The following is a 22,362-nucleotide window of genomic DNA, read 5'->3' on the forward strand; positions in this document are numbered from 1 at the left end:
TCGCAGCAAGCAAAAAAAAGGAGGACATTTATTTTAACCGACGACGATAATAAGCAGCGTATCTTCACATAATAAAAATTTATTTTGCAAAATAAAAAAAATCAACAACAAATGTAATTGTTACTTCAAATCCCAACAACAACAAGAAATTACGAAGAAAAAAAGTCATCATCATTATCATCATCATAGCAAAATCCAAAACAACATAAACTAGCTAAGCAAAGAAGATAGCGATACGACGACCTAAACTATTGCTGCTACAGCCCCTGCCTCTATATATACATACATATAATAACAACTAATGGATCCATATCATCATATACGTCAACATGTAAGTAGGAAAACAACAACAATAACTTTTTACAAATCCACAATTTGTCGTTTATTCAAACCAGTATTTCTTTTTTTCCTGCTCAACCTTCTTTCACTATTACTTTTTGAATACCCATTATTTACCACAGTTGACTTCAGTTAATTTCAATTAGGTAGACAATTATCACTTAATTGATAATAAATTAATGAACTGGGGTCATTTTGCTAGGTTTTCTACCATAATAGTGGTGTTTACGACTGTTACGACACGTACACTTTCCACGAAAAATTATTTTATTTGATCAAATATGTAATTTTTCAATGTTATTTCAATATTTGACAATTTTTTTATTTTACAACCTTTAAAAAGTAGTGTATGAGGTTTACGACATTTTTTACATTACAGAATCTTTCGCATTTTTCGCTTTTTATAGCTCAATTTGAAATAATACATCGTTCCAAGGATTTACACCCATTGAATACAGGTTTACAACCATAAAGTAGGTGGTTACGACATTTACGACACCTACACTTTTTTACAAAATATCTTATTTAATCAAATATGTAATTTTTCAAAGTTATTCTAATATAGGAGTCAATTTTCTAAGTTTACAACCTTTAAAAAGTTGTGTAGGAGGTTTTCGACAATACAAAATATTTCGCATTTTTCGCTTTTTATAGCACAATTTGAAATAATACATCGTTCCAGTGTTTACACCCATTGAATACAGGTTTATACCCATTAAATACAGGTTTACAAGCATGAATGAGGTGTTTATGACATTCACGATACGTACACTTTTTTAAAAAATAACTTATTTGGTCAAATATGTAATCTTTCGAATTTATTTCAATGTTGGAGACAATTTTTTAAGTTTACAACCCTCAAAAAGTTGTGTACGAGGTTTACGACATTTTCGAAAATACAAAATATATCACATTTTTGCCTTTTTGTAGCTTAATTTGAAATAATACATGGTTTCAAGAGTTTACATCCATTGAATAAAGATTTACAACCACAAAACTGGAGTATTTTACATTTTCTACATTTGCAGCATAGATGAACAATTGTATTGAGTGAACATTTATACATTTCTAATACCTATTACAAAGAAAGGTAAAATTTTTGAGGTTTACACCCACTAAAACTGTCTGTACGACGTTTGAGACATTTACGACATCATTAATAATTTATATTATGTAGTCACTTATAAAATGTTCGCACTTATTTCACACGTAAGAAAAATTTCAGAGTTTTACAACCAACAAATACATGAATACGACGTTTACGACATTTGTACATTTTTCAGTAGTCCATGGAATTTGTCAATTTTGACATTATTCGTAATTCTTTCATGTTGAATGCCATTTTCATAATTTACAACCATCCAAAATTAGTATTTTACATTTGCATTTCGTCACAAATGTTAAATGTTTAAGACTTTACTTTAGGTCAATACACACATCTTTAGAGTTTACACCCACTAAAAGTGTCTATACGACGTTTGCGACATTTACGACATGATTAATAATTTCTATTATGTGGTCATTTTTGGCATTTTCGTACTAATTTTACACTTAAGGAAGATTTTAGAGGTTTACAACATCAAATACATGAATACGACCTTTACGACATTTGTACATTCTTGAATAATTTCATGTAATTTATCATAAACATCGTTATTTACAATTATTTCCACTTTAGAAAATATTGTGAGAATTTACTACCATCATTTCAGGGTTTACACCCATTAAAATTGTGAATGTGACCTGTTTGACATTTATACCAAATGGCACACCCTCAATAATTAGTTAATTTTTGATTTCATATTAAAATTACGATTTTTTTAGTTTACAACCAACATGACATTTTTTTACATTTTCGACATTTACACCAAAAGACATGGCCATCACTGATTGTTTTAACATATTACATTGGCTAAATATTATAAGTGATTTTAGAAGATTACACCCACCATTATATAATTTACGCCCATTAAAATCATGCAAGTGACATTTTTGACATCGACACCATACCATACCATCACTGATTAATTATTTTTTTGGTTTATATTAAAGTTTGGGAAAACTGTGAATTTTACAACCAACAAAAAAAAACTCCAATTGAAATTTTTTACATTTTCGACATTTACACCAAAAGACATACCACATCACTGTTTATTGATTGTATGGCATTATTTGGCGCTTAGGAATGATTTAGGATATTTACACCCATTATTTTACATTTTTTTAATAGCTCGAAACCACTTCTTTATTAAAATCCGAGAAAAAATCCCTCTTTTTGCATCATTTACCTTTATTTGGAGCCCACTGTATATACCAGTTTCCCTTGGCCATCACCAGATTTACTGGTGGTGTAATGTTTGGATTGAATTTCACACATTTCTCTCTGGTATTTTATTATTATTGTTGTTGTCATTTTCTTTCATGGCTGTCATGCCATCCATTCATTCCATTCATCCATCCATTCATTGTTAAGGGGAAATGAACAAAAAACAACAATAACAAAAGAATGCTAGTCGGAATTACACATGTACTTCGTTTTTCGCTTTATTGCAACTACACAACACGTATTAAACAGACGTATTATTTCTTTTACATATTTTGTTACATACATATATTTTTACATACATACATTTGTTACACACTTACATTTTTGTTGTAAATATTAATTTAATTTCCTCTCTTTTATTTTTCGTTTTTTTTTCTTGCATATTTTCTTCTTCTTCCTTTCAATTAACTACGATGTTGGTGACGATGATGACGACGACGCCGTTCATTTGATGATGACGACAATGCCTGCCGCCGTTACCCACCCACTTGCTGCTGCTGCTTCTCGTTTGTTCGTGCATTTTTTGTTTCGGTTGTCCGTTCATGTTTGGCGTTGTTGTTTTGTTTATGCTGTTATAATTGTGTTGGTGTTGCTGCTGTGTTTTGCTGTTGTTGTTGTTGTCGTTATTGCTGTTACTGTTACAACAACAGTATCAACCACCCTCTAGGCCAGAATTGCATCAAAAATGCAATCGTGGTTCACATTCAAGTGATACAAGTTCAGCATACAGTGGCAGTGATACAATGGCATCCGTTTACGGTTCATCACTGGATGGTGAGGAGATTGATTTCTCCGGTTTGGTGGAATCCACCGTGGATTCTGATGAAGAAGATTTGGCCGAATCTATGGACGTAAGTAGAACAAAATTTATATATTTATATTTTTTATTTACAATATATTAATAATAAGGTATTCCTGTTGTAATCCAAGAGAGAGAATGAGTTAAGAGAGAGAGAGAGAGAGAGAGAAGGAGCGTTTAACCGTTAACCGCGAATTAACATCGTTATTGTTTACCTTTTCATTAGACACGAACATGAACACTCCATACTACTATGTGTGAGAGATAAAGAGAGAGAGAGAGAGAGGGAGGGAGGGAATTATTAAAGAGTGTTTAACCGTTAATGAGAATTAATATCATGATTGTTTACCTTTTTATTAGACACGAACATGAACAATCCATAATATGTGGGGAGATAGTGAGAGAGAGAGGGAGGAAGTGGGTTGCTGTGTGTGACCGGAAGAGAGTGTTGAAAAGACAGCTGTTGTGTTCTGTTTTGTTTTGGCAATGCAAATAAATAGATGACATGCAGGGCTGCCATATTTGCCGATTTATCGGCATTTTGACGATTTTTCACTCTAAAAATGGAAAATGCCGATTTTCCGATTTTTGCCCCAGAATTGCCGATATTTCAACAATCGACACAAATTGTCTAACTTTTTAATTTAATACGGCGTTACCATACAAACATATAAAATTGGCAGCTTTAAATCATTATAACTATCGGCGACACGCCGCAGCCGTTTTCAATGGCTTAGATATCTGCATTTTTTTGTCAGCATTGTACTCTGTCTAGTTTACATTTTACATCATGGGCACCAGCGTGACCGCTGAAAATTTTCAAAAAGTATCACAAAAAGTATCATTTTTTAAAAAAAGTAGCACATAACTTCTGAAAAAGTGTCACAAAAAGTGGCACACTTTTTTTACTTTTTATTTAATAAAAAACTATATAAAACATAACAAATAATTCATTAATGTGTATTTTAATATACAGTAAACTGAAAAAAACTAAATAAAATCACATATTCTTACAATATATAAGCGGTATATACTATTGGCCTGTTCTCGTACTGCAAGAATCTACTAGATTTTACTATTTTCTTCGATAACATAAAGGAAAATTCGTTATCGTAGTAAAAAGTAGTAGATTCTTGCAGTACGGGATCAGACCATATATTGTTATTGAATAATGCCATGTTCTGACGGGCATTCGAACAACGTAGTTCGCTCTCAGAATTACGTATATGAATTAACCCGTTCATACAACACTATTCTTAATTCATGTCATCAGAGTTTTTTTATTTCAAACTTTTTGTTTCTTGTTTCACACCAAAATTGTAACATATTTGCGTGAATCACATATGGATCTAAATAGAAAAAATAATTCTCTTTCTCCTGACTATAATATCAACCCCTATCTCTTAACTTTTAATTCATGTTTTCCATTTTTTCTGAAAATATTGTTGTTTTCAATACATTTTTATATTTTCTCAACTCAAATGTCACATTTAAAAAATGAGAGAATTTTTGTTTGGGTTTCCCCACTTTTGTTTCTCGTTTTGTACGCTAATTAGAACCAAGGGGAAAGAAATGCACATTGCATTATGTAGACAACAAAATTTACATCCTTCTGCATATATAAAAACTAGAATTGTGGTTACTTTTCATTCATCATTTTCAATTTTACTGAAAAAGTTTGAAAAATTTAAAAAATTGTTCATGCTGTCAAAATTAATTTATTTTCGATAAATTCTCCCAATTGTTAGAGATGGGACAAAATTCTTGGTGATTCAGAGAGTGATTCGAATTGAACAACGTACAAAAGTCGGTGTTCGCTCAGACAATTTTGTATGGGGAACTAAGTAATTACTTCATAATTTAGGGTCGAACAACGAATAAGAGAGCGAACAACGCTCGTCTGTACATGGCATAACATTTATTTTTTAATTACTTATTTACAATTAGTCCTGATTTAGATTAGGCGAGTTTAATTGCGGCAATTTTTATCGTTCTCTTTTGAAATTGCTTCATGCGTCTATACAAGGCAATTCGGTTTCAAACCAATTTTTTTTATTTTGATATTTTGTGCATGTTTTGTTATGTTCGAAAATGTTTTGGATTGGTATTTCAAATTACTGACACTACAAACAAAACACACAAAACGAATTGCCAGAAAATTGTCGGTACGAGCAAATTTTTTCCATTTCTATTCCCCTTGCCCCTCTCTCCTGCAAACAAAAACTTGCCGCAAGTAAACTCGCCTAATCTAAATTGGGACTTAGCAATCGAAAATTCTACAAATCGAAACACACATGGTCTGTTCCCGTACTGCAACAATCTACTACTTTTTACTACGATAACGAATTTTCCTTTATGTTATCGAAGAAAATAGTAAAATCTAGTAGATTCTTGCAGTACGGGAACAGACCAACACACAAATGCGAATGCGACCTAATAATAATAATCAAAATAAAAATCGCTCCGTCTGTTACAAACGACCCCTAGTTAAAAATCGCTCCGTCTGATACAATATTACAAAACAAATCATTATGTTTTATGCAAAATCGCTTTAATTTATGTACTTTTTTAAAAAAGTGGCACAAAGTAACAAAAAGTTTCACAAAAATTCAAAAAGTGGCACATTTTGTATCAAAATGAAAAAGTATCACAAAAGTAGCAAAGGCGAAAAAAAGTGGCAAAATTGCCACTTTAGTGGCACAACGGTCACGCTGATGGGCACGAACAAATTTTTAGATGATGATTTTTTATGATGAAGTATATTTGGGTTTATATGCAAAAGATATTGTTTCAGAAACAAAACTTTCCAAAAATGACATAGACAAAATAGTTAGCACTTGCATTAATTTTCATATAGAAATTGAAAACCAAATATTAAAACGTTTTGATTTTAATTTAAATTCATTTAAATGCTTAAAACTTATTGATCCTGGAAGAGTAATGAAGAAGGGCAATAATTCTTTTCTAGATATTTTAAAAGAATTCCCCGATTTTATTTTTGAAAATGAGAGGCAATCTTTAGACTCCGAGTTTAGGGAGTTAAACTTTCTGAATTTTGAAGAAATTTTTGAAAATGCAGAATATAATTTAAAAAAATTTTGGAAAAAAATTTCCGAAATTAAATGTGGGGACTCCAATTTAGCTTTTCCAATTTTGTCTAAATTTGTACAAAGAATTATGGTTCTTCCACACTCCACAGCAAATGTGGAACGAATTTTTAGCCAGGTAAACCTTAAAAAAATTAAAATTAGAAGTTCACTTGAGAATGATTCATTGGAAGGGATTCTTTATTCTAAAGATTGCCTCAAACTAAATAATTCAAATTGTTTTAATATCAAAATTGATAATGAATTGCTAAAAATGTGTAATAAAAATATGTACTAGTTTGTAAGTTATTTTTATGACTTTAATATCACACTGTGTTATACGTAATTCTGAAAGATCTCACTAGTGTACATAATAATTACTATATTTTAGAAAAATCTACATTTTTTGTAGAAAAATGAATCTTTTATGTTATTTTTTATACAGAATTATTAATGTAATAAACAATATTGATTTGTTATAAACCAAAAATATTAATTTATTTATAAATTATATGCTGCCGATTTTTTGCCGATTTTTAAAAATACAAATGCCGATTATGCCGATTTTTTTCTGAAAAATTGACGATTTTTCATGAAATTTAACTGGCAGCACTGATGACATGTTTAAAATTACGCTGGAGGTCACAATTTTTGAGCTAGAGCTTTGAAATTTGGCACAGATATTTATACCATCCCTAGGGATAATGGTATCAAATATGGGCCATATGGAATATTAACCAGTAAGGAAAGTAGAAAAGTCGGGCGGGGCCGACTATATGATACCCTTCACCACTTTGGGTATATTCAACAGAGGATTGCTAATAGACGTCGAATTCTGCAACCTATACTAAATTTTTCATTTGTTCAGATATACGGTTGCTTCTTACAATGGGACAAAATTACCAAAACTCGGCAGAAAATATATATAGAAGCTCTATCAAAATCTGAACCGATTTCTACACTTTCCAAATTTCAAAACTTTAGTACGTTGTGCAAAATTTGTGTCAATTTTGTGTAAAATTGGACGAAAATGTATATGTAGAAGCTATATCAAAATCTGAACCGATTTCAATGAGAATGGCAGAGATTATCTTATATTAACTTCTGTATTGTACATAATTGTGTGGCAATCGGACAAACTTTGGGTCTTTAGTGCACAATTTACATAAAATCGGAAGCAAAAATATATAGGAGCTATATATAAATCTCATTTCACTTAAATCTCCAGACTCATTTTAGTACACTATGCCAAATTTTGTGCAAATCGAAATATGTATAGGGACTTCGGTACACTATTTACATTAAATCGGACGAAAATTTATATAGGAGCTATATTTAAATCCAAACCGATTTTCGAGAAACTTAACGTGCACTATTCTAGACTTAATTAAGTACGATATGCCAAATTTCGTGCAAATCGAAGGATATATAGGGACTTTGGTACACCATTTACCTTAAATCGGACGAAAATATATATGGGAGCTATATCTAAATCTGAACCGATTTTCAGCAAACTTAACACACATAAATCTAGACCTAATCCATTTCGCTATGCCAAATTTCGAGCAAATCGAAGGATATATAGGGACTTTGGGGCACCATTTACATCAAATCGGACGAAACTATATATGGAGCTATATCTAAATCTGAACCGATTTTCTCGAAACTTCGCAAACATCACTCAAGGCTTAATTTAATACGTTATGCCAAATTTCGTGCAAATCGAAAGATATATAGGGAATTTGGGGCACCATTTACATGAAATCGGACGAAACTATATATGGGAGCTATATCTAAATCTGAACCGATTTTCTCGAAACTTGGCAGACATCACTCTAGGCTTAATTTAATACGTTATGCCAAATTTCGTGCAAATCGAAAGATATATAGGGACTTTGGTACTCCATTTACCTTAAATCGGACGCAAATATATATGGGAGCTATATCTAAATCTGAACCGATTTTCAGCAAACTTAACACACATCAATCTAGACCTAATCCATTTCGCTATGCCAAATTTCGAGCAAATCGAAGTCTATATAGGGACTTTGGGGCACCATTTACATGAAATCGGACGAAACTATATATGGGAGCTATATCTAAATCTGAACCGATTTTCTCGAAACTTGGCAGACATCACTCTAGGCTTAATTTAATACGTTATGCCAAATTTCGTGCAAATCGAAAGATATATAGGGACTTTGGGGCACCATTTACATGAAATCGGACGAAACTATATATGGGAGCTATATCTAAATCTGAACCGATTTTCTCGAAACTTGGCAGACATCACTCTAGGCTTAATTTAATACGTTATGCCAATTTTCGTGCAAATCGAAATATATATAGGGACTTTGGGGCACCATTTACATGAAATCGGACGAAACTATATATGGGAGCTATATCTAAATCTGGACCGATTTTCACGAAACTTGGCAGACATCATTCTAGACTTAAATGATTACGCTGTACCAAATTTCGTGCAAATCGAAAGATATATAGGGACCGTTTACATTAAATCGGTTAAATATATATATGGGAGCTATATCTAAATCTGAACCGATTTTTCCCAATTTCAATAGGGTTCGTCCTTGGGCCGAATAAGTGACCTATGCCAAATTTCATCCAATTCGTATCATAAATGCGACCTGTACTTTGTTTACAATTTAACATGGACAGACAGACGGACGGACAGACAGACAGACGGACAGACAGACGGACGGACGGACGGACATGCTTAAATCGACTTAGAAAGTGATTCTATGCATATTCTCAAAAGGAACCATGTGTCTATCTCGTTTCCTTTTGCCTGTTACAAACATATGCACAAAGACATAATACCCTGTACCACAGTGTGGTGAAGGGTATAAATATAAGATATATAGAACAGGCATGCTTACCCATATACGCTACCGTAACTGAGGGTCGATGGGTAAACACATTTTCTCCTTCTTTCTCTTTACGTCAGTCGTTTTTAATGGTGAATTCCCAGTTACCCTCGCAGACACTCGCTCTCAATTTAATTTTGCCCAATACTGATATAGAATGTTAAAAATAATTTTTTAGGAGAGAGAGAGAGAGAGAGAGAGAATTTTGGAGAATGAAAAGAAAGCCAAAGAGGGTGATGAAATCACAATAGATCTTGCAATATTTAAGATCAGTGTTGAACAGAACTAAATTAAGATTAAATATTTGAGAGCGTAACTAAGAGATCGTCATCAAAAATGGCTGACGAAAATAGAGAAAAAGAGAAAACGTGTTTAGCAATCACCGCTATCGTACTATTTTGTACATTGGTGTCAAGATAGAACTATGAAAATTTGCACATACATTGCTACTAATCTTAGGATGTTTGGTGTTGAAAATGGAATGTATTGGCCAACGTTTTGGTATAGCCGCCATATAATAATCAACTCAAATATTCGGAATTTTGGAGATATTGGGTTCGGTTTTTTTTAGCGAATTGACTCTGTTTTGATATTTCGGGTTGTCATTGTGTACCAAGTCTTTATGCACAAATTTTGCTCAACTTTTAGGGTAGCCTCCATTGAAAGGTACCCTCCGAATTTTGGCATTTACGGGAGTTTGGGTACGATTTCAAGAGAATTGAGTGTAATTTAGTATTTTGCGTTCTTATTGGGTAAAACATATTCTTAACAAAATCTATCAACTTTGACAAAAATTTCGGGGTAGATCCTATATAATGGTAGATCCTCGTTTTTCGACCAAATTGGCTATAATATGATATTTTGTTCTATTATTAAGTGTCAAATTTTGTCCACCAAAAATTATCAATTACGCTCCACGTTTTGGTGTAGTCCCCATGGTAGAGTATACCGACAATTTTGGGTATTTTAAGGATTTTTAATCACGTATTTCAGCCGAATTGTCCTAGAATTTTATATTTTGGATTCCTATGGGTGTCAAATTTTTCTACCATACTGTTACCATGATAAGGCCTGCAAGTAGAAGTGCCGATCGATTTTTTTTAATTTAATTTTCATCTCATGATGGAGGAGGGTACCACCTTGCCGGACTTAACTTTTTTGTTAATTGCTTTTTTTCAAATATTTGCAAATGAAAAAAAAAAATTATTTATGAATTTTTTAACCCGCCTAACGGAGATTTTTTTATTATAAAAAAATGAAATTATCACACACTTTTCCAAAATTGCATATTTGGATTTGTTAGAATAAGGCATTGACTCGTTTGCTTAAAAGGCAAAAGAACACTGTGTGGGGGGTTTTGTTGAAATACCAAAAGAAATTGAAAAAACAAATTTGGAAGTTCTCTAAATTATTCTAGAATTAATAAAACAATAAATTAAGTGTGAAATTTAAAAAAAAATATATATTTTTTTTGAGTTAAAATTATTCTTTAAGGACCATCAAAAGGCGTGGATTTTTTAAAAATATAAAAAAATTTTGGTAACCCTCAAAGGCGTGGAATTTTAAAAATATTTTTTTGGTAACCATCAAAGGCGTGGATATTTTAAAAACTATTTTTTTGGTAACTATCAAAGGCGTGGATTTTTTAAAAATATTTTTTGAGGTCCATAAATAGGCGTGGATTTTTTAAAAATATTTTTTAAGGTCGATCAATAGGCGTGGATTTTCATACCCTACACAATTATGTTGTCAGGGTATTATAGATTTGTGCAGCCTCAAGAGTTTATGACGCCGCGAAATATTGGTCCTAGACCCACTTTTAAGCATACCGATCGTCATATCTCGACTAGCTGAGTCGATCTAGACATGTGTGTCCGTCCGTCTGTCCATTATAATTTGTAAACTCGCTACAGGCTACCGTTATGGACCAATCATCACGAAATTTTGCATGTAGGGTGGGTTTTGGCCAATGAAGACCCCTATTGTTTTTGGTAAAGATCGGTTAATATTTAGAGGATGAAATGGACCAAAAACTTTATTTTTGTCTGATTTTCTGTTGGCCCCAAAGGCCGCAACTATGGCCGAAACATCGTGAATTTTTACATGGTGGACCAAAGAATAAGCATGCCTGTTTCGATAAAGATCGGTCAAATGGACCCTGACTTTTGAGTGAAAAATGACAAAATTTGTATTCTATGGCGTATATATTTACCCCTGAAGAATATAGACCCGAGAAGTTCATAGTATATCAAAGGGGAGTGGTTGACCTTTAAATTGACCAATTACATCGGTGTATGCACTCGGATATTATTTAGTAACCCATTACCACACTAGAGGGCGCAAATATATCGCTGATTGCTTTGACGAAAATATATATGGGAGTTATATCTAAATCTGGACCGATTTTTACGAAACTTAACACACATCATTCTAGACCTAATTCAGTATGCTGTGCCAAATTTCGTGCAAATCGAAAGATATATAGGGACTTTGGTACAACATTTACCTTAAATCGGACGAAAATATGTATGGGAGCTATATCTAAATCTGAACCAATTTTACATGAGGATCCAGTTATGATAATAATGTTGGGATGAAGTGGACCGAAAACTTGTTTTTATTTCGAATCTATCTATAGGCCACAATTGAAAGCCGAACATTACAACACAATCCACCGTGAAGACAATCTAGACAAGTAATTAGAAGGACTGTACTGAATATTAGTCATGTGTAAGGAAGAGGTGCTGTTGGCCTCTAATCTGACAAGAGGGTGCAAATATCACGAGAAAGAAAATGTTAGAGTTCTGTGGTAGTTGTGTAGGGTATCATATGGTTTAAAAGTACTTTTTGGAACAAAAATCCAATTGCGGACTTTTTTAAAAATATTTGTTGAAAGAAATATTTTTATAAAATAATTCCGCTATGTTTTCCTTTTTTGTTTTTGTGGGTTTTAAATAAAAACATTGTGAATTGATTTTTTGGTTTTTTGTTGTCAAAATTTTATTTCAACATTTTTCCCATCTGGGGGGGTTCATCGCCTTTGATTTATGGGCCTGAATAACCTCAATAACCCTTTTGTCCTCTGACGACAGCCTATTTATTAGCGTACCGCTAAGCGAGCGATTGTTATTATGCGCTCAGCTCTGCTTTGTGTATCTGTGTGTTTCTTTTTTTCTCATGGTGTCTCTATTTATTTTTTAATAGTTTGTTTATTTTTCGATTTGCCTTTTTCTATTAGTGGGTCTTTTGTTAGGTTCCTCTGTTTTATTGTTTTGCATTGTGCGGCGTTGCGGTCGATGTCTGTCTACTGAAATTGTTTAAACTTTCTATTTTACCATTATGTGTTGCTGTTTGTCAAGCTTATTTAAATTAGTCTACCCATAGAGTCCGACATTCGCTCGCTCGTTCGTTCGGTGGGTTGGTGGTGATTTCGAATTGTTTGTTTTTCGTGCTGTTGTAAAAAATGGTTTTGCGCGAGACCCTGTGGCCTGGGTCTGTGTGACAAACGTCGTCACTACTTTTTTTTCGGTGGGTCTGTCTAATTTCACAGATTTGAATTTTTTTGTATTCTCTAATGCATATGGACGGACGGACATTTGATTGTCTGACATATAGCCAGCCACCGCGGTATAATGTCGTGGTTGTTGTTTTTATTACTATGCCCTAGTCACAGCCAGCTACTTGTTGTAGACAATATAGCGTCGCCGTCATGGGTGTGTAAAATTTGCATGGTCAGCAGGGGAGGAGGGAGAATGTTGGCAGGGGATATCTTGTACTATGTTGTCGGACACCGGTTTTCAACGCCATTCAAGAATAGAATAACAATAGATTGACGTTCTAAATTCTATTTTTTTTTTGCATTTCTGTGAAAATTTAATTTCGTTTAGGTCTTGTAATTGATAGTCAAGTGTCTATTTTGTTTTTAAATAGATAAAGGAAATTATCTTAAATGTTTTCAATTAAATAATTGTTTTTTTTCAGAACTCTAATTTTATTGTTCAAATTAGGTAAATTATGGCAATTAGCTTAGATAAAACATAATAAAGTTGTTTGGAAAAAAAATATGAGGAGTAATTTTTTTTTAAAAATTGTCATTGAAAAAATATTTTTATAAAATCCGCACTTGGATTTTTATCCCAAAACTATATATCTGAACCGATTTTTACGAAGCTTAGCAGACATCATTCTAGACTTACCTTAGTACGCTGTGCCAAATTTCGTGCAAATCGAAAGATATTTAAGGACTTTGGTGCACCATTTACCCTAAATCGGACGAAAATATATATGGGAGATATATCTAAATCTTGGCCGATTTTCACGAAACTTAACACACATCATTCTAGACCTAATTTAGTATGCTGTGACCAATTTCGTGAAAATCGAACGATATGTAGGGACTTTGGTATACCATTTACATTAAATCGGACGAAAATATATATGGGAGCTATATCTAAAACTGGACCGATTTTCACGAAACTTAACACACATGATTCTAGACCTAATTCAGTAGACTGTGCCAAATTTCGTGCAAATTGGAATATATATAGGGACCATTTACTTTAAATCGGACGAATATATATATATATATATATATGGGAGCTATATCTAAATCTTGACCGACTTTCAGGAAACTTAACACACATCATTCTAGACCAAATTCAGTACGCTGTGCCAAATTTCGTGCAAATCGAAAGATATTTAAGGACTTTGGTACACCATTTACCTTAAATCGGACGAAAATATGTATGGGAGCTATATCTAAATCTGAACCGATTTTCAGGAAACTTAACACACATCATTCTAGACCTATGTCATTACGCTGTACCAAATTTCGTGCAAATCAAAAGATATTTAAGGACTTTGGTACACCATTTACATTAAATCGGACGAATATATATATGGGAGCTATATCTAAATCTGAACCGATTTTCAGGAAACTTAACACACATCATTCTAGACCTAATTCAGTAGGCTGTGCCAAATTTCGTGCAAATCGAAAGATATATAGGGACTTTGGTACACCATTTACCTTAAATCGGATGAAAATATATGGGAGCTATATCTAAATCTTAACCGATTTTTCCCAAGTTCAATAGGGTTCGTCCTTGGGCCAAATAAATGAGCTGTGCCAAATTTCACCCAATTCGAATCATAAATGCGACCTGTACTTTGTTTACAATTTAACAGACGGACGGACATGCATAAATCGACTTAGAAAGTGATTCTATGCATATTCTCTAAAGGAACCATGTGTCTATCTCGTTTCCTTTTCCCTGTTACAAACATATGCACAAATACATAATACCCTGTAGCACCACAGTGTGGTGAAGGGTATAAAAAGGGGATTGAATGGGGACTACCCCTAAAAGGGGGTTGGATCTTAATAACTTTTTCGTAGGAAGATTTGTTACCATATACGATTACATAATATCAAATTTCGGCGAATTTGGTGGAAAAACGCGCTCAAGAACCTCAAAATACCGAAAATTGGGGGGTACCCTTATATGGGGGCTACCAGAAAAAATGGACCTATATTTATAATTTTTAGTGGAGATATTTGGTACCCAACAAGAACTCAATGTACCAAATATCAACGAATTCGGTTGAAAAAAGCGCTCAAGAATCCCAAAATTCCGAAAATTGGGAGGGTACCCTTATGTGGTAGTTATGCCTAAACGTGGACCGATATAGCCCATCTTCGAACTTGACCTGTCTGCAGACAAAAGACCCTATGTACAATTTTGGCGATTTATCTAAATTCGTTTAGAGGCTAGAGTGATTACAACAGACAGGCAGACGGACATGGCTATATCGTCATAGAATTTTACGCTGATCAGGAACATATATACTTTATAGGTTCGGAAATGATTATTTCGATGAGTTACAAATGGAAAAACAAACTTAATATACCGTCCATACTATGGTAGAGGGTATAAAAATCCACGTTAATTAATGGGCCTCGAAAAAAATATTTTTAAAAAATTAGGGTCTTGAATGGTTACTCAAAAAAAAAAAAAAATTAAATTCTAACCCGGTTTAAAAATCAATTTTAATTACAGAAAATGTTACAAAATTAATTTCAAATAAAAAGTCGTGTATTTATTTTATTTCGTAAAATTTTTGGATTTTTTGAACCGGTTCCAAAAAACCGGTTTTTATTTTCAACAAAACCGGTTCGAAAAAATAGGAATTTTATAAAATGTTTTATCATTTATAGAGGCAAACAATTATTTTTTGTAATTTTTTTTTAATTCTCTCTAGGATGACCTGGTTTTAAAAACCCGGGCTTTCGTTATAAAAACAGTATCAAAACCCGGTTTAAAAATCAATTTTAATTACAAAAAATGTTACAAAATTAATTTCAAATAAAAAGTAGTGTATTTATTTTATTTTATAAAATTTTTGGATATTTTGAACCGGTTCCAAAAAAACCGGTTATCATTTCCATCAAAACCGGTTCGAAAAAATAGGAATTTTATAAAATGTTTTATCATTTATAGGGGCAAACAATTTTTTTTTTAATTCTCTCTTGGATGACCTGGCTTTAAAAACCTGGTTTTTCGTTATAAAAACAGTATCAAAACCCGGTTTAAAAATCAATTTTAATTGCAGAAAATGTTACAAAATTAATTTCAAATAAAAAGTAATGTATTTATTTTATTTCATAAAATTTTTGGATATTTTGAACCGGTTCCAAAAAAACCGGTTATCATTTCCATCAAAACCGGTTCGAAAAAATAGGAATTTTATAAAATGTTTTATCATTTGGGGGCAAACAATTATTTTTTGTAATTTTTTTTTAATTCTCTCTAGGATGACCTGGCTTTAAAACCCCGGTTTTTCATTATAAAAACAGTATCAAAACCCGGTTTAAAAATCAATTTTAATTACAGAAAATGTTACAAAATTCATTTCAAATAAAAAGTCATGTATTTATTTTATTTCATAAAATTTTTGGATTTTTTGAACCGGTTCCAAAAAAACCGGTTATCATTTCCATCAAAACCGGTTCGAAAAAATAGGAATTTTATAAAATGTTTTATCATTTATAGGGGCAAACAATTATTTTTTGTATTTTTTTTTAAATTCTCTCTTGGACGATCCACCCGACTTTTAAAATAAACTGGTTTTTCATTGTAAAAACTGTATCAAAACCGGTTCGCGCGATTTCTAAAAATCAATTTTAATTTCAGAAAATGTTACAAAATTTATTTCAAATAAAAAGTCATGTATTTATGTATTTTGAACCGGTTCAAAAAAACCGGTTATCAAAACCGGTTCGAAAAAATAGGAATTTTATAAAATGTTTTATCATTTATAGTGGCAAACAATTATTTTTTGTAATTTTTTTTTTAAATTCTTCGGTGCATTTCAAGGGTTAGGTATGGCTGTTCTGAAAAAAAAAGGGTTTATATTTTCATCAAAACCGTTTCAGGAATATATATATATATATATATATACTTTATTGGATCGAAAATGATTATTTCGATGAGTTACAAACGGAAAAACAAAATTAATATACCCTCCATACTATGGTGGAGGGTATAAAAATTCACGTTTATATTATTTTAAAAAAAATTAGGGCCTTGAATGGTTACTCAAAAAAAATTAAATTCAAATTAAAATATTTTTTTTTTTTTCATTTTTGTTTTCGTATTTTAGACTCCCACCCCATTTCCCAATGCCGTAGTTCTCCTGCAATTCTATGCAGCTTTCCATTCATATCGAAAACAAGAACAAATTCATAGATTTCATATCTGTGTATGGGCTTCATTGATAAATGTAAAGAAAAAAATTACAACAACTACAACTGAATTTTTTTTAATCGCCGAACATAAATAGGCGATTTTTCTTACACGACAGTGGTAATTGCCACCGAACCTAACGCCTTATTTGGTGTGGCCGCGAGAACTCATTCAGCAATGACGGTGTGACGACGTTCGTTCACATGACAGTTACCGCCAGAGCTTTTGTGCGTGGTTTATGTTTCTTAGAGTTTTTGTTGTTGTTTCCATATTTTTTTTTTTTGTTCTCCATATACCTCTCGTCTACCTACATATGTTTAATACAGTTACTATGTTTTTATTTTATTATTATTTTTTGTTACGTTCATTGTCCCACTTTAGGTTAATCTTGGTGTTGGCTGGCTGGCTGACTTGTATGACAGGCAGGTTTGGTTGATTGGCGCAGTCGAACGACCGACCAACAACAATAATGTTTTTATTATGAGATTATTATTTTTTTATGTTACTTCTGTTGTTGTTGTTTTATTTATAACATAATGTGCGGACGGACCTCTAAGCCACCAACCTACAGCTTGCTGACATTTATGATGTACCACTGTTGCTGCAGATCGCCTGTTGGTGTTGCTAGCTCTTCACAGTCTTCGTCATCAGCTCAATGATGTTGTTTTTTTCGGAAATTGTTGATGATTTGTCTGTGTGTCGTCCATTGTGTCATGAACATTTTTCACATGAAATATAGACAAATAAGAGGAAGTTAGGAGAGGAGAAAACAAAGAAGAAAAAAGTCATCATTTCCCCACAACCGTCTTCTCTAAGCTCTAGATGTACAATTTTTTTAAACACAGCATCTGTAACAGGTTCAAGCTCCCTCCTCGCTTAATGGGCATTTTTAAACAGCAGCTTGTTCAGACATTATATAAATAAAAATAACAACAACAAAAGTTTCCACAAAAAAAAAAAAAATCATAAATATTTTTGAAATTACTGCAATTTGTTGGAGTGCAAAAAATATGCCACTAATTGTTGTGATAAGCAGATGTTTAATATTGCAAAAAAAAAAAAAAAAAAAAAACAAAAAAGTGAAAATGGACTCAAAACAAAAAAAATATTTCTTGAGTGGCCGACATATTCGTCCATTTTTTTTAAAAATATTTTTTTGGTAGCCATCAAAGGTGGGGATTTGAGGGACCTCGAAGAAATATTCAAAAATCACGCCCGTTGAATTTAATTATCTATTTATTCCAAAAAAAAATTTGGATATTTTGAACCGGTTCCAATAAAAAACCGGTTTTTATTTCCATCAAAACCGGTTCAAAAAAGGAATTTTATAAAATGTTTTAACATTTAGGGGCAAAAAAAAATATGTTTTGTTTTGTTTTTTTTTTTTTTTTTTTTAATTTCTGTCTTGGACGACATGACTTTAGAAATCCGGTTTTTCATTATAAAAATGGTATCAACACCCGGTATAGAAATCAATTTTAATTACAGAAAATGTTACATAATTCATTTCAAATCGCGTATTTATTTTATTTCATAAAATTTTTTGGATATTTTGAACCGGTTCCAAAAAAACCGGTTTTCATTTCCATCAAAACCGGTTCGAAAAAATAGGAATTTTATAAAATGTTTTAACATTTAGGGACAGAAAAAAATATTTTTTGTAATTTTTTTTAATTTTTCTCTTGGACGACCTGACTTTAAAAACTCGAGTTTTCATTATAAATACAATATCAAAACCCGGTTTAAAACTATATTTTAATTGCAGAAAATCTTACAGAATTCATTTCAAATAAAAGTCGTGCATTTATTTCATTTCATAAAATATTTGGATATTTTGAACCGGTTCCAAAAAACCCGGTTTTTATTTCCATCAAAACCGGTTCGAAAAAAAGGAATTTTATAAAATGTTTTAACATTTAGGGGCAAAAAAAAATATTTTTTGTAATTTTTTTAATTTCTCTCTTGGACTACATGACTTTAGAAATCCGGGTTTTCATTATAAAAACGGTGTCAAAACCCGGTTTAAAAATCAATTTTAATTACGGAAAATGTTACAATATTCATTTCAAATAAAAAGTCGTGTATTTTATTTCATCAAATTTTGAACCGGTTCCGAAAAAACCCGGTTTTCATTTCCATAAAAACCGGTTCGAAAAAATAGGAAGTTTATAAAATGTTTTATCATTTAGGGGTAAACAATTATTTTTGTAATTTTTTTAAATTCTCTCTTGGACGACCCACCCGATTTCTAAAATAAACCGGGTTTTAATATAAAAACAGTATAAAACCGGTTATAGGGGGTTTTAAAAATCAATTTTAATTACAGAAAATGTTACAAAATTCATTTCAATCGTTTATTTCATACAATTTTTGGATATTTTGAAGCGGTTCCAAAAAAAACCCGGTTTTCATTTCTATCAAAACCGGTTCGAAAAAATAGGAATTTAAGTAAAATTTATATTTAAGCTCAAGTTTTATCATTCAGGGTCAAAAAATTATTTTGCAAAAAAATATTTTGCAAGTCTTCATTTAAAATTTATTTAGCTATACATTTTATCAAAATTTGTGATATTTTGAAGCGGTTCTGAAAAAAATCCGGTTTTTGTTTTTATCAAAACCGGTTCGAACGGGTTTTATAATTATTTAATTTCAATAGATAATTCATTCAATTAAAATTTAGGTGTTTTTGAAATGGTTCTGGAAATAAATCCGGTTTTAATTTTCATCAAAACCGGTTCGAAGCGGTTTTTGAAAGCATTTAAAACAATAGTAAAATTCATATATCTTAATTCAAAATTGAATTAGCAATACATTCAATCACAATTTCGGATGTTTTGAAGTGGTTCTGAAAAAACCCCGGTTTTCATTTTTATCAAAACCGGTTAGAACTTTTTTTTTAAATCCTTTAAAACAATATGCAAATTTATTTATCTCTTTATTCTATTAAATTTTCGAATATTTTGAACCGGTTCTGAAAAAACCCGGTTTTCAGTATTTATCAAAACCGGTTCGAACTTTTTTTAAACCCTTTCAATTTAATTATCTATTCATTCCAACAAAATTTTGTATGTTTTGAAGCGGTACTGGAAAACTCGGTTATTATTTTTATCAAAACCGCTTCGAAACGGAAACGGAAAAAATCGGTAAAAATCGCAGTTGTAGAAATATTCAAATTTTAGCTCAAGTTTTATCATTTGGAGGTAAAAATAAATTTTTGATTTTATTTTTAATTCTCTCTTGGATCGGATCTCTGAAATAACCGGTTTTTTATTTATAAAAATAAAAAATCTAATTTTTATATTTTTTTCTTATTTTACTAATCGTCTTCTATTTTTCCTTCCCCTTTTCCAGAGTCTCAATGTCCGCGATGCCGTACGTGATTGTTTGGAAAAAGATCCCTCCGAGCGAACCGAAGAAGATGTTGAAATTCTGCTCGAATTTACGCAGGGCCTTAAGGCCTTTACAAATATTACATTGGCCGTACGGCGAGCGCTGTGTTCCGTTATGGTCTTTGCCGTGGTCGACAAAGCGGGAACAGTGGTTATGTCCGATGGCGAAGAATTGGATTCATGGTCCGTGCTAATTAACGGTGTGGTCGAAATTGAACATGCCAATGGCGAACGTGAAGAATTGCAGGTTGGCGATTCCTTTGGCATCCTACCCACAATGGATAAACTCTATCATAAGGGTGTTATGCGCACCAAATGTGATGATTGTCAGTTTGTGTGTATCACCCAGACGGATTATTATCGCATACAGCATCAGGGTGAGGAGAATACGCGGCGACATGAGGATGAAGAGGGTCGCGTGGTTATGGTCACAGAGCTGAGGCAGATTGGTAGTAATGATGGCACTGGAGCGGGTGGTAGTGCAACGGCCCAAAGTTCGGCAGGAAATGCCAAGAGGGGCCATGTGGTGATAAGAGGTACTCCCGAACGTTTGCTACAACAATTGGTGGAGGAGAATTCGATGACCGATCCCTTTTATGTCGAAGATTTTCTATTGACCCATCGGATTTTTATTAAAAATTCTCAAGAAGTCACCCAAAAGTTGCTGAATTGGTTTGAGGCCGATGTCAATGGTGTCGAGTCGGTACCAGGAAAATTTGCCAGTCATGCCACAGCCCAAGAGATCCGAGATCGTGTCACCCGCGTGGTTTTGCTGTGGGTCAACAATCATTTTACGGACTTCGAGGCCGATCATGAAATGATGGAATTTTTGGAAATATTTGAAGCGGGTTTGGCTCGAAAAAATCTGCTAAGTCAATTGCGGCTACTGCACATTGCCTGTGCGGCAAAGGCCCGCAATCGTTCGTGTACCCTGACACGTTCCTCACGCGATGAATCGCTGAATTTTACCATAATTGGAGGCTATGAAATGCGTGGAGCCTGTGTACCCACCGGAGGCTGTGGCATTTATATTTCACATGTCGAAAAGGATTCCAAGGCCCAAGAAGCCGGACTGAAGCGTGGCGATCAAATTCACGAAGTGAATGGTCAAAGTTTTGAACATGTTACGAGTAAGCGAGCCCTGGAGATCCTTATGGGTTCGACACATTTAAGTATAACGGTGAAGAGTAATCTGCTGGGTTTCAAAGAAATGATGCAGGCTGTGGAGATGAGTACGAGTGGTGGTGCAGGTGGTATGGGATCGGCTAATGGAAATATGGCAGCATTGGGTTCTAAATCGCTGCGTAGTCCTCGAAGGATATGTGCCAATGATGTGGCCAAGCTACATGGTAGGGCGGATTCAACCACAGATGATATGACGGCGGCGGCAAATAGGGCACACATTGTGCGCCTAAGTTCGGTGGATATGTTGCTACATTCTGGGGAAGATCAAACGGATAGAGGCCTACCAAGTCCGGGTACACCGGTCCAGTCTTCGGGTAACATGGCTTCGAATTTCATGAACAATTTATTGCAATCGGTAAATGCCTCTGGGAAGAAAGATCCCAATGGTGGCATGCAGGGTAATGGTGGTGGCGGAGGAGGTGCCGATTCCAAAGGTGGAGGTTTCATGACCCTGGCGCCCAAACGTAGACTACAAAAAGCCTTGGCCAAAATGAATTTGTTACACAAAAATGTCACCGGGCTGCAGGCCTCGAATTTAAATGACAGCAGTGATGCTCTACTCAATGTGGCATGTTCTGAAAAGCATAAATCGGGGAGCCTTAGCA

The 22,362-nt window shown here is 33.1% G+C and overlaps 1 protein-coding gene across 1 annotated transcript; it reads left to right on the plus strand.

Moving 5' to 3' along the window:
* Positions 1–296: 296 nt before the first annotated feature.
* Positions 297–22,329, plus strand: LOC133329024 (rap guanine nucleotide exchange factor 2-like; the record flags this gene model as incomplete). Its single annotated transcript, XM_061537522.1, has 3 exons — positions 297–331; positions 3,316–3,516; positions 20,535–22,329. Coding segments are annotated over exons 1-3 (2,026 nt in total), but the record flags the coding sequence as incomplete, so codon positions are not given.
* Between the last annotated feature and the right edge of the window lie 33 nt (positions 22,330–22,362).

This window comes from Musca vetustissima, unplaced genomic scaffold (genome assembly GCF_032173495.1).
Source record: "Musca vetustissima isolate MV318-11 ecotype Yass unplaced genomic scaffold, APGP_CSIRO_Mvet_v1 utg126899, whole genome shotgun sequence".
NCBI lineage: Eukaryota > Metazoa > Arthropoda > Insecta > Diptera > Muscidae > Musca > Musca vetustissima.